At 37.9% G+C, this 14,044-nt stretch overlaps 2 protein-coding genes across 3 annotated transcripts in view; one reads left to right on the top strand and one right to left on the bottom strand.

Annotated features, from left to right (window-relative positions):
• The window catches only part of PACRG (parkin coregulated), a 212,281-nt gene extending 211,510 nt beyond the window's left edge, over positions 1-771 (bottom strand). Inside the window, exons 1-2 of one of the 2 annotated variants that reach the window (XM_054514326.1) lie at positions 445-771; positions 33-218 (exon numbers count right to left, since the gene is read on the bottom strand). In XM_054514326.1, coding sequence (XP_054370301.1) covers positions 33-176 — 144 coding nt within the window. In that variant the 5' untranslated portion in view covers positions 177-218; positions 445-771. The remainder of the gene's footprint in view (positions 1-32; positions 219-444) is intronic. The other variant, XM_036380348.2, reaches the window with a different exon arrangement.
• A 151-nt stretch (positions 772-922) lies between these two features.
• The window catches only part of PRKN (parkin RBR E3 ubiquitin protein ligase), a 673,569-nt gene continuing 660,447 nt past the window's right edge, over positions 923-14,044 (top strand). Inside the window, exon 1 of the mRNA XM_036380347.1 lies at positions 923-1,008. Within this exon, the coding sequence (XP_036236240.1) occupies positions 1,002-1,008 (7 nt within the window). The 5' untranslated portion in view covers positions 923-1,001. The remainder of the gene's footprint in view (positions 1,009-14,044) is intronic.

Here is a 14,044-nt window from a genome sequence, read left to right as displayed (position 1 = left end):
TAGTATCACCTCTATGCTAGCAGCAAACATACCACGCTGTTTTTCATCATGGCTTTAATACTGAAACCCTCGCAGGGCTGTTGCTTGTCCTGCTGCTTGCCCTTCTTCTCCCGCTGCTGGGGCCGCCTGTCACCGGCGGGTTTTGAGGGGCCCGGACGTCCCTCCTCCATTACCATTTCCCCACCGGCGCCCACGACGGACCAGATGCAAATAACGGACTGGAAAAAACAAGCGAACATCAGCGTCCCGTGCCCAGCGAGTTAGGGCAGGCAGCAGGTGCAGCTTCGCTCCCTCCACATCCAGCGACACCCTCACACACGCGTCCCGCGCCTTTCCTGCCCCTCACAGGCCCCCTCTGCCTGCCCCTCGCCCCTGCACCAAGTCCCCTTCTGCATCACCCCAGCTCGTCCCCCCACTCCGCCGTGTCCAGCCCTTCATCACCACCTGATGTCCTTGTCCCCCGGGGAGTCCTCGCCCCCGCCCGCCCGCCCGCCGTTGCCTCCCCTGCGGCTCCGGCCCTGCGGGTCCCTCTCGGGCTCCGTTGGGCACCTGCCGCCACGCGAGGTCCCCCGGCCACGCGACCGTCGCCAGGCAACGCGTCAACAACCCGCCGGGGAAGCGGGACGGGAATCACAAATAACCCCGTCGGCACCGCCCGGTCCCGCACAGCTGTACCTAGCCCCGGTGCACCGTACACCGGGGCGGCGGACAGCAATTAACGAGAAAATCATTAGCGGCGCGTGGGGGAAATGTGAGGCGATGACGTGAGGGTCATGACCGGTGCGGGTGTGAGCTGTCCAGGAACTACGCTACCCAGAGAGCCCAGCGTGCGCCTCCACCTCCCTCGCTGAGGCGCATGCGCCTTGAGGGCCGGCCCACCCCGCCCGCATTCACGCGACCCCCCCCACCCAGGGCGGCTGCAGGGGACGTGCTGGAGCGGCGGGCGCGGCCGGCACGTGCGCGCGTCACCGCTCTCCTCTCGCGTGGCCGCGGCCGCCGCCATGATCGGTGAGTGAGCGCGGCAGGGAGCGGGGAGAGCCCGGATAAGGATCCGCCCTTTCCTCCCCGCCCCTTGCCTTCCGGCCTCCGCCCTGCTGTCGCTGTGGCTGCTGCTATTGTCGCCTCTGCTGCCTTGTCTGCGGCCCTGGGGGCGGCGGGGGTTGGCCCGGCTCCCTTCGCTTTCCCTCGGTCCCCGCCCGTCCCCCCCGGTGCCTCGGCAGAGCGGGGGCGAGCCGGGGCTGCCCTCGATCTGCGCCCACTGGTTAAACCGCGGCGGGGCCGGGCAGGGAACAAAGTGCTGGGAGGCGTCACTGCCCTCCTGTTTTACCCCCGCGGGAGAGGGGTAAAAAGGCTGGCTAGGCCTTGTGACTGAGGTCATTTTTAAATCGCTTTCTATTCCTTCTCAGTATATCGATTGTAAATGCTTCTTGGCAAGGTTTGTGCGATCTGGGAACTTTTTTTGGCCTTGCCAGCGTACATACGTGTTATTAGTCTGGCGTGGTACCTGCTGGCGACCTGGAAAAGAAAAACCTCATTTGACACCTCACGGTGTTGGGAGTGTGACCCTTTGGTCCTTGAGCTGGTTTCTGTACCCATCCAGTGCTGCTGCGAAGCGTGACTCGGTTGTTTCAGTGGGTTTTCTCTTCCTTGAAAGATTAATCCATACCTGGGGAGTTCAGAATTACAGGATCTGTTTTGTAACCTTCCTGTTACACATTTCATCTTGCTTTGACTTTCTCAGTTTTGAGAATTATTTCAAGTAAAACCTATAGATTGTAGTGGATGCACATGCATTTTAGCAACTCTTTGCTGTCCTCAGGCTTGCTGTTTCATCATCAGTATTGGTGTCATAGTTGCTGTTTACTCAAGATCTGATCAAGTTGAAAACCGTGCATTTAGTTGTGAAAATATTTATTTTAAATTGAACATCTCAAAAGTTTCCAAGAATGCTCTGGGTCTTTAGGTATTCATTTTTTTTTCAGCGGTATATGATTGTAGGTGTATAGCTAATGTTCTTTCACCTTTGCTAAAGCTAAAAAGGTTATAATAAAATGTCCTGTATTTTCACTCTGTATATATGTTAATTCAAATGATCTCTTCTAGTTGTGGAATTTTTCTTACAGGACTTTGTCATTTGAGCTACTTTTTTCTTACGTAGTAGAGGACATTTTAAATTGAAGGCTTGGCTTAAGGAAAGCACAGAGGGTCAGGTATTCCAGTGTTTTTATTTTGCAATGTCATCTGCTGATCTGAGGTATTGCTGTACTGTATAAAATACATGTGTTTGCAGAACTGCAGTGTGTGTTTGTTTTTGAATGCTTCAGAAAAGTAAGTTGAGTGTACCTAAGGGACTGCCCATGTGGTTACAGAGCTGATGCCTCTAGCTTCACACTGAAATCTAAATATTTACTAACTGCTCATGAATATAAATGTTATATGACTGAGGAATGATAATTTTATTTTCACTGTGGCAGACAGAAACGTTTGTGAATATTGATTATGAAATGTACAGACTGATTAGTTGCAAATTTAAAAACAGCTTTACATGAGTTGGAACCTGCCCTGGTTTAACTCCAGCTGGCAACTGAGTAGCACAGAGCCGCTGGCTCACCCCCTCCTCCTCTGCCTAGCAGCAGGGTGGGGAGGAGAATTGCAGGCAAAATAAGAATAGTTTAATACTTGAAACGGAGTCATAAAAATACTGATACTGCTAATGATGATGATAATAGTAATGAAGAGGAGAGAGAGGAATAAAAGCCAAGAGAAACAAGGGATGCAGAATAAAATTGCTCACTGGCCAATGCTCAGCCCATCCTCCAGACCAACTTCCACCAGTTTATCTACTGGGCATGATCTGTGGTGTGGAATATCCCTGTGGCCAGTTTGAATCACCTGTCTCCTGGCCACACTCTCCCAGTTTCTTATGCATGTCCTCACTGACAGAGCATGGAAGACTGAAAAGTCTTTGATTTGGGCTCAGCACTATTTAGCAACAACTGAAACATCAGTGTGTTACCAACATTATTCTCATACTAAATTTGAGATGCAGTATTGTACCAGCTTCTAAGTCAAATTAGAAGCTGGTACAATACTGGTCAAACTCTATCCCAGCCAAAATCATGACACCCTCCCCCGCCCCCCAAAAACAAAAGAATTATCTTCAAAGTATGTGACATGGAGACCTAGTCCAACAGCCTGCTTTGAGACTTTCTGAAAACTCTCTTCTAAACATTTGCGAGCTGGGAATGCCCTAACAAAAATTGGGGCAGTAGGGCAAGGGTGAGATAATCATCTGCCCATTTTTTTAACCTGAGTATTCAAAAGAATTTTCCTATGAAACACATGGTATATTTTCCAAAATGTTTCACAGTTTCATATCTATAGAAGTGTCTTATGTCCTCTTAAGTTAATGCCATAATATACTTGTACACATTATAATTCCTTTAATTGATTTTATATTTTCTATCTTCTTTCGTTTTTCTCTTCATTTCTCACAGACCAGCTCGTATAGACTTGTGTACATTCAGGTTCCTTAAATGGTAATTTGAATCTGGACTGAGCTAGTTAAGTGACATAGCTTGTCATAGCTCTACTTACTTAGGGACATAGGAGGTTTGGGGAGTTGTTTGAGGTGGGTTTTTAAAGTTTATTTATTTTATTTGCTTACAGTGGATCAGCTGAAAGCTGGTGTTATTGGAATGGAAGTGACAATGTGACAACTGGCTGATCTATTTCTTAGTCAGCAGCCCTGGCAATAATGTCACATTGTTGAACACCTGTTCTGGGGGATAAAAAAAAAACCAAACAAACCTGATTTTGAAGGAAGATCCTGGGACAGCTTTGTGGAATTTTTCAGAAAATATCTCTCAAAAAACAAAAAACCCAGGAGAAGGCCCTAAGATGTTTTAAAAATGTAGAAGATGGGCTCTATATAGTTAACAGTGGCAGTTCAGGATTTCTGTGGTGAATGAGAGATGAAGGTGGTGCTAGCGACAGGTTGCAAAGGGCTTTGACAGTGAAATATGATTCATCCAGCAGTAATCAAGTTAAGGGAGAATGGGAGCCTGGGTGAAAGTTTTAGCTATCTGGATGACCGATCACTCTGTGTTGCACCCTTTTTCAGTGTGTTGGTAATCTACTTTCTCATAAATATTTCTCATTGGTATGAAAATAACCTTGGGGAAGCAAAGTAAGAATAAACCCTTTCAGAATTTCCCAGAATATGTACATGGTACTATTATAATAATGGTACTAAGGGAGCAACTAAAGGAAACATAGTTTAGAAGTTTTCTACTTAGATGTTTTGATCCCATGCTGCAATTTTGGGTATTTTTTCTTCTGTTGGCATTTTGGTGTTCTAATGCTATGGATAGTTGGACTACAATATGGGAGTTACAGCTCAAGTTGTAGTTCATGGGCATGTGGAATAATCTGGCTGATAGTTTGATTAAATAAAAACTAAACTTCAGAATAACAAAGGCTATTTGCATTTCAAATACATGACCTCTTTTGCTCAGTTTGTTTTGAGTCTTTTTCCCTTCTCCTAGGGTCACTGTATTGGACTGCATGAACATAATTAAATAGTTTGTGTTTTACTGGAATTATATTTTAATGATTATTTTCCTACAAAATGCTTTGTTATTACTCTGTCAGCAAGGTGTTATAAAGTTAGTATCATTTGAAGTAGGATATCTTCAAAAGACAGCTGAATTTTGCTAGATATACATAAGCATTCTGGATTTTGTTGTTTCCATTAAGGGAGATGAGAATAATTTTTGCTTGGATTTCTTTTTGAAAGACAAGTAGTAAGGGGAAGGAAAAGTGGGGTGTGTCTTTTTGCTTGTTTGGTATTTTTGGTTGATTTTTTTTTTTAAGTGATGACAAAATAACAGTATTATAATATCAAGACACTGGAGACTAACTAAGCAGGGGTTAAGGATATTCTGATGCAGTGTTTTGAATTTTTCAGATAGGACCCTACAGAAAATTGATCTGGCAGTTTCTTTAAAGTATTGCCTATGCTTACTTGCATATAATGTAAATAGAGTATCCAATGCCCAATGCTTTGGTCCAGCCTATCTGTGCGATGAGAATGAAGTTAAGAGTTTCAAATTACACACATTTTGAAAAAAAAATAGGAATAGGCCTTTGCTAACAAAATATGGAAATTGAAAAAAAAATATTTTGGAAAGTGTAACAGCAAACGCTACTGCTTAAGAGTCCTTGCTAAAGTAAAGAATGTCTTTAGTAGATACGTTTAAAGCTAAAGACATTATTTTATTCTGTTGTGGTAACATTGCTTCAAGAGGTAGAGTAGTTTTTTTATTTGGAAACACATGTATCCCCATTTACTGAAGTAAGTTAGTTGGGCTATCACACCCTGTATCATTGAACTCTCAGTTGTATAAATGGTCTGGCCACAGGAGCAAACGATACCATGAATGGTGAAGGTTTTCCAAGGTGCTATATGTAGGAGAAGCCCAAGAGAGAATAAAATCATTAGTGGGAAGTTTGTTACTTTGCCAGACAGGTTTATGTAAAATAGATAAACTAAGTATTTTCCATCAATTGTGGTTGTTGCTATGTACTGTATATAAGTATTGTTGGACTGAAAATCAACTTCTAACACAAAATGCAGCCATTGATACGAAGTTTTCCATTAAAAGAAGAAAAAAAAAAGTAATGTAAGAGAGGGGCAGCTATATAGCCAGAATTCACAGAAATCCACTAGAATCTGTCTCCACTTTGGAGATAATTCGTTGGCAAGCTTTACTTATATAATTGTCACTTGTTTCACAACCCAATTTCTTCTTTTTGAATACAATGTGGGTGGGGCATCTTGCAAATGTTTGTGCTTTATGAGGACTTCTAATCATTAAGTAACTAGATTTTAATATGTTCATTAAAATATATAATATTCTTACAATTTTTCAGTTTCCAAATGTTGTTGTTCAGGTCTCTCCGAGTCCTTCTGTATTTTGATCAGTGCTAAAGGAGTGGAACGATGGATGACTTTATAAAATAAGATAAAAATCCATCAGGTTTATCTGATGTACAAAAATGCATCAGTACCCTTTTGCCTGTTTTTATTTTTGAGGCTGGACAAGATGGAGAAAGAATTATTGTGCACTTTTTGAAGCAGACTGAAACCTGCCTGATTGTACTAAACTGGCTTGTAAGCAGTAGCTCTTGTGTTGCATCTCTTTTCTTAATCAGCACGTTCATGTCTACATTAGTACTGTTAAAGCTTGACCCAGGAGAAATTGTAGCCTCAAAGCTGTTTTTTGAGGCATATGGAAATAACTGAAATATTTGCCATGATATTACAAATTCTCTTAAGATGACAAGAGACAAAGAATCATTTAAGTTCTTCAGCTATCACTCAAATATTAAATTTTATGATACTGATCTTAAGGGTAGAAATATATGAAGAATTAATCGTGCAACTGCTTTTTATTTCATGCCCTTGAGCAATTTGTACAGTGGTAGCTGATATTTGTGCTGGTAAACATGCATATTTTCTTGAACAAGGCAGTTTTATTAATGATTTCTCATTAATTCAGACAAAAGATTGCATAAATAACGTGTCACAATTATGATGCATTAAGTTCACATGGTAGCTTTATGTGGTGTCTTTTTTACACTGTCTATATGCCTATAACAGATAAGTCATAAAATCATCAGCAATTTCTTCTCCATATATCACAAGGAAGGCAATGGCCTTCCAAAACAGTGGCATCATGAATTATGTGCTTCTGAGAAAATAACTCTCCTAACTGTTTTCCTGGTTTTTTTATTTCTAAGTAGTTTTTTTTTTTTTTTTAATGTCAAAAGCTTGCTCTTGGACTTCAGAACTGTTTGAGGCTCTTTGCAGAATATAACACCTCTATTCATGCTAGCAATTTCAATGATGGAAATTTTAAAACTCTGACTCTAAAACTATTCAAAAGCTTTCATGACCTCTGATGATCTCTGAATTTATAATATTATATGTCAGTATTTTCTTTTCCATTTACCTTTGAAAGAGGGAAAACAAGGACAATGATATATACATATCTAAAAAGTATGATGGGTCATTGCTCATTAAACATGTCCAAAATAAATTGTTTGGATACTGCAGTTTTTACCATACCTCTTGACTGTATTCCTGTTCTGATTGTTGAGGAAGACTTGATTTTCTATCCTTGTCTGGTTTGAGCTAAATTGAAATTATGAAAGGAAGGTTGTTACCAAATGAACGTTTTCAACAAGTGCCTTGCTAGTAATGTCTTCCCTTTTTAACCCTGATTTTGGAAATCTGACCTATGGGATTGTGTGTTTATTTTATGAATGTGTCAAAAGTTCTTGTGCACTAAGCTTGCTGTTGATGACATAGAAGGGCACTGAAACATATTCATTTGCAATTGTAAATTGTTTGTGATACGTAAAAACTACAAACAAAAAAGCAAAGTTGTCTTTCCAGCAACAAAAATGTTCCTGCTTTGTCCACCACTATTGTGATGATCAGTGTGAGTATTGTTTTGTTAAAAGTAAAACTTTTCTATATTATGATATAGTTTCCATACTTCCTTATATTTGTTTGGTTTGGTTTGGTTTTTTTTCAGTGTCTTCCTGTCTGTGCTACTGTTTTCTATATCTTTCGTTTAGCATTTCTAAATGTCTTGCTCAGTGGTGAATTTCCACTCTTAGTTCACTGATTACTTTTTTTTTAAATTAAATTTAGCCAATAAAAATGTCTTGTGTCAGATCTAATACTTCAGATTTAATAACTTTCAGTGTATAGAGCTAAGGATATTTAGCTAAATTCACAAGAATAAGAATCACAAAAAACTGAGATGCCTGGGCTTTTTTAGGCCCATTGTGTGAGCTATTTCTCTAAGACATCCTTTCCGTCAGAAGAAACATTTAGACCCTCAAAGTTCAAGGAATAGTGTTCAGCTGCTTTTTGTCATAATAATTTTACATGTGTAATTTCATTTTTTTATATGTGCCAATCCAGTAATGTTTTGGTAGTGTGCTTTGATGTCATGGAAAAATTATGTTCCATTTTTTTCATTGGTATTAAACTAAAGAACTGTTCATGATGGAAATAAAAGTGGTTTATATTGGACATCATATTGCATCTCTGGCATATGGTTCTCCTTTCAATTTTAATTTTTTTTGATGAGCTGAAATATTTTTGGTACACTTATGTTTACATTTTATCCCTTTTCTGATACAGTGTCCTCTGTGGAATACTCTCAGTGGAAACATATGTTCAGAACTTCAAAGTAATTACACTATTACTAAAAGCTTCATAATTAGATTACTGAAACTAAATGTTGAAAAAATTTGATTTTGTTTTATCCAGTCATATCAATTTCATTCCAATCTGCTTTTTGCCTGATTGAAGCAACATGGTAGGACAAAGTCAAAGCCTGAGTAGAATTTCTTAAGCCTGGCATAGACCAGTTCCTGAAGAAGAAAAGGGAGCTTAGAGCATTGCTTAGTCAGAGCAAGATTAAAAAAAAAAGAAAACATATCCTGCCATTTTAACAGTAAATTTTTAGCGGTAGGTGCCTCTACTTGGCAAACTGGATTGGGATAATTCAAGCATGAGCTTCTCTCTCTATATAACTGACCCTATTTCTCAGCAGTAATGGGTCCCGTTTGTGGCTAAGCTACTTTGTTTACAAAATATTGCCCTAATTGCCTGTTATCTTTCTTTAGGAATGAATTTGTTGCTGTGATGAAATGGGTGTAGCTTGTATTGAAAAAAGCTGTTTACTGCCAGGAAGAGTTCAGGGCTAAGATATTGATGCAACAACATCAAAAACAAAAAAAAAAAAAAAAAAAAACCCAACCCAACAGCAAAAAACCTAGTTCTTTCATTTTGCTCTAGTGCAGTTTGGGTACGTTACCTTAAAAGTACTTTTTTACAGATGTACAAGAAGTCATTAGAACCTGTAACTATAGAACTATACCTCATCTACCTTCTTTTTTTTTCTTTTTGTAGCTCATCTGGAAAATATAGGGTCTTTTAAGAACAGGAGATGTTATCTTAATGATCCTGAACAAAAAAACTGAGTCTGTTAGGTCTCACAAGGCCCTGGTGTATTCGTCTGTTGACTTACTTCATATTTTTTCTTCCAGCTGGATGAAGCTATAGGCTAACCTTTAAGTTGATTCTTTTTTACTCACTTTACATAATTTTAGAATATTTTATTCACACTACCTCTGCTGCTGTTTGAGATTTGGCTTTTGCCTGGTGTGTGCTTTATGACAGCAGTTGGTGTTCTGAGGCACATAAATTCAAAAGTTGGTTAGTGATTAATGATCTGAATTTTTAAATTTTTGTGGTTTGTTTTCATAGTCTACTTTTCATTCTACCTGTCCTTATTATACACAATGAAATAGCAGATGAAGCTGAAAAGTACAGCTTTCTTTTACAGTACTTCTAACAATTTCCATTAGAATTATCTTGTTGGAAGCAAATATCCCATCTGGTTTACTTGTTAACACAGCAAAACTCCATAGTGAGCTGTGTGCTGGAGCCTGGCTGAATTCCATACACTGAGACTCTTGGCCCTAAAGCAAGATGAGCACAATCTGTTTCCCTTATTTCTAATAAAGGAAAAGCAGAGTTTTTTCATTTGCTTCTTTGTTGCATTATGTTTACATTTTATGCCTCCCTTTCTTAGAATAGCTGCTTTCCTGCTGTTATCCTTTTTTTTTTTTTTCCCATTACAGGTAAAATAAAAACACATTACAGCCTTAGTAGAGTGCTGCTCTGAAATAACATTAAAACTCAAAATTTTCTAGTATGGGATGGTGCTTTGGCCACATCAATCTCATAAAACACCTGAAGCTCAGGAGAAGTGCTTCTGGAGCTTTTTCTGTTGTCTTGTTCCTCAAATAAATACAAGACTTAAGTAACATATACTAAAATCAATCAGTCACACAGTTGATCCTAGCACTGCTCCTAAAGTTTACCTGTGCTGTCCAAATTCACCTTCCTCATCCCATAACTTTATGTGCCCATTTGTACCTGAGAATTATTGAGTCACATATACTTAACACCAGCTGATTTTACTATGGGTGTATGCAACTCTGCTTAGGAATTATGAAGTTGCACCTCTGAATTAGGCTCAGGATTAAATTTGCTGGTTTTTGTCATAGATATGGCAACAAAAATAATTCCACATTTAAAAATAAGCTTCAGATACTTTAAAATTGTATTTAAAACTATACAGTCATTGTAATATTACATCAAATAAGTCAACATTTGCTGTATTAACATACTGTCCCTTTTGCAGAGATTTTGAATTCTTGGGTAATATCCTGATGGAAAGTCATGTAACTTGCATAAAAGTGAGCATGCTGTTTTGGGATACTGGCTTCTTAAAATTGTGTCATGAATACATCTGTGATGTTTTTTTTTATTCTCAGTTGTGTAGAGTTTTACATTAAAAATGCCAAGCAACACTCAAATACTACAAATAATCCTTGTTTGTGGTATAAATTGTATTTGGTGACAGACTTAAAATGTTTCTCATGTTGTACTTCATTTCTGAAAGCCTGGCATTTCCCTACTTTCATCTGTCAGTGACAACAGTTGCAACATATGCTGTCCATTCCTGATTTTTCAATATTAAGAACTCAGTAGTTCTTTTTAATGTAAATAAAATAGAAAAATTTATGCACTCTCAATGGGTAATAGTAGAACTATTGCTGTAATTCTGCTAAGAACCTAAGCTGTCTTTGTGTAACACTGTGTGCAATGAGTATTTAGTGTCAATTCCTGATTCATTTAATATGTGTCATTTTAGAACTGTTCATATAATCAGTTTCCTGAACTAGGAAAGCAGAGAGTGGGTTACAAACCAATTTAGGATAAAATTGCAACATATAAAAAAATGTGATAGTTGATTTCATGTGAATAAAGCTTTTGAAATTTAGTTCAGTTCTATACATAAATTAAAAGAGGCAGCCCTTTGAGGATAAGGGACTGTGCACAGGGAGACTTTTAATTTACTTTGCCAATTGTGCAAAGGGGACATTAGGATAAAAAAGTCAAAATGTGTGGTTTCTTGTTCATTTAATCTACATGAAACTGTTGTGCATATGTACTTGCTGTGTGTTGTTGCTAAAGAATCAGACTGTTAACAGTGATGTTGCAGTCAAGTAAGACAATGCTAATTTCTTAGAAGGAAAGTTTGGATCACTTCTATTGGTTTCCAACTGGATTTTAAAAAAAAACTATCTTAGAAGAAACAAGTGACTTTTTGACAAGGCTTCTCACCTGTTTCCTCCATAAGACAGTAATGAAATTCTGTTTATCCTTGGCGTTTATGTCAGAAAACACAACCTTCCTGGGCCACTGTGTTACTGAGTAGGGAGGGAGAGAGAGAGATACAGAGTGAGAGAGAGAGAGAGAGAGACACCAGGGAATAGTTACTGTGTAGATGATACAGAATCAGTACCCAAAAGCCTGACCTTATTTTATTTTCCCCAACATTATCAGGACTAATTCATCTAAAGTTTGTCTTTAAAAGTTATGGAGATAATGTATCTATGGAATGATGATACAGCCACAAAGACAGCCTCCTTTCTTCTATTTTGAAAGTACAGCAGTGAACCACTTAGGCCAAACGCACCTCTGAGACTTTGCCTTTTCAAGCTTTTTATCTGTGTTGGAAACTGACTGCAAGTTACAACAAGCCACTCACTAATACCTTATTCTCAATACCAAAATGTGGTGGGGGGGGGGGCAGGGACAAGGCAGTTAAAACACTATGTTCTCTTGTTACTTTAAAAACTTAAAGATGGATTTTGAATTTTCATACGACTAGCATTTTTGTGCATAGGGCATTATTATTTCACTCAGAAAGCAGACTAAACTTTTGAAGTGGACTTCCTTTCTTTCTACACCAGAATTAATTAAGTTTGTAAGGATGAAGCTGTTTTTCCATGGTGGTTTACTGACGCATCAAAGCTAATTTTGTTCCATTGAGTAAATTACAAAATAAGTGTGTAGTCCCTATCCTAATGTGTTTATATTGAAGGCCATTTTTTCCTGAATCTGTCCATCAAGTTAGCCATGTGCATTGAAATCCAAATGTTACTAATACATGACATAATTCTGTAAGAACCATCCATTATGTGACCATGAAGAATGAAGTCTTGTGGTCTTTATGTATCATAATTGGTGTAAGTAATTGCTTTATTAGTAGGTATTCTTTACTACAGTGAAGTGTTCCAATTCCAAATCATAATATTTTTGCGTCATAAATATGTTTAATGGGATATACTTAGTTTAATCCTTAATTGAAGGAAAATATTCTTGTTAAAATGGTCTATTTCAGAGTAATGAAAGCATAAATAGCTCTTATGCCATATAGCTAAATGAATGGAAATGTGACACTTCAAATCTGCAGATAAACCAAATTTAATTAGATAGACAAAATTTTCTTGGTTTTACTTATCTATTAAATGAACATTGACTTTTAGGAAGGAATGTCAAATTCCAGATTTAGCCTGAAAATTGTAAGGGTTTAAATTCTTTAGGGCTTTTAGAGTCTCTGGGTTCATGGTAGGTGGCTTCTCATTTTGATGGTCGAACAGTTTATCTGACTTTCCCTGTTATGTTATTTCAATAGGAATGATGCCCTAGGAGTGATGCCCCTGTAGTGAACTAAGGAAGTTGCCATGAATTATTAATAAAAAGCCAAGTTGAATGTGATTTTATAGCCCCTTAAGGAGCTGGAGTAATGTACTCTGTAAAACCATTCAGTTCACCTGATCTTGACACTGGAAGCATCAAAAACATATTCCTACCTGTTCACACTAAAGGGGGGAAAAGGTGGCTTGGGAATGTATCATTTTGTGCATCAATGTTTAGCCTCAGTAATTTTAAAAAACCACTAATGTCTTAACTCCAACCGGAAACAGTAAGCGCATGAAGAATTGTAGAATTGGTGAAATGCACAAAATTTCTTGCCATTTTAAAGACCTAATAATGAATTTTTATCTCTAGACTATTACTTTTGAAATAACTGTTTAATAAAATGAGCTTTTTCATACCTTTATTAATATTTTGCAATATTTCCATATTTTTCAATTTCTTTTTAATGATTTGTCACTGAACTATTTAACTTGAAAGCATAATGATCTTTAATATCCAACTTTAATTTGGCTGGTCACTAAAAAGTATAATTAAAGAGTTTGTTTGTTCAGCACTATCTCCCTCTTAGTGCCTGCTGCCTCACCTGCAGTAGAGTTGGTACTGGGCAGTAACCATCTTAGCAGTGCAAGTTTGTACAAAATCTGTTTAGTTTTCTCATAAGATGCTGAATGTTTCACATTGTGTGCATTCGTTAATGTCATTTATAATGGCTCTTGACTGTAAGCTATTGTTGTTACATAAATGTTGTGAATCAAATTTTGATTTTACTGCAGCAAAAACTTACACTTCTTCTTAAGCTACTTAAATTTTGATAATATGGTGTAGTTTATACATATATTAGAAACAGGTATATTTCTTACAGAGTGAGCAGTCATTTTATAATATATTTAGCTTTGCTGGGATTTCTATTCTGTCTGTTTTCACAGCTTCTAGGTTTCAAAAGCTACATTCGATTTTTTCACATTACTCCTCCATTTACAAATGTGCTGAAACTTCTAACACATAAATCAACAATACTTCAAACAGAAAAAACTCTCATTTAAGAAAAAAAGTTGCCCTTTGTTAGTGTTAAGGGAAACTTTAGTGTTTCCCTTTTGGACACGTTTTAGGATTTTCTTTTCATTGTACTAAAATTTTCTTTAGTAATACATGAACTTTCAGGTACATGAACTATTTCTATACAATTTTCCTTTTGTATTCTTAACATGTACATTTGCTTTTTTCACAAGTTGCTGTTTTGTTTAGTTTGAGTTTTTTCTGAGGTTGAGCATATTTCCCAGTTACAGCAGAAAACTGTGTTACTTAAGCTTCAACTGTTTAGATTCTTTTGAAGTTCAGACTCTTATATTTCAGAGCATTAAAAATTTGTTTGTAGGTAAT

The sequence above is a fragment of the Molothrus ater genome, chromosome 3, assembly GCF_012460135.2.
Source record: "Molothrus ater isolate BHLD 08-10-18 breed brown headed cowbird chromosome 3, BPBGC_Mater_1.1, whole genome shotgun sequence".
NCBI lineage: Eukaryota > Metazoa > Chordata > Aves > Passeriformes > Icteridae > Molothrus > Molothrus ater.
The sequence above is the reverse complement of the archived record's forward strand: the minus strand, read 5'-3'. Positions and strand labels throughout refer to the sequence as shown.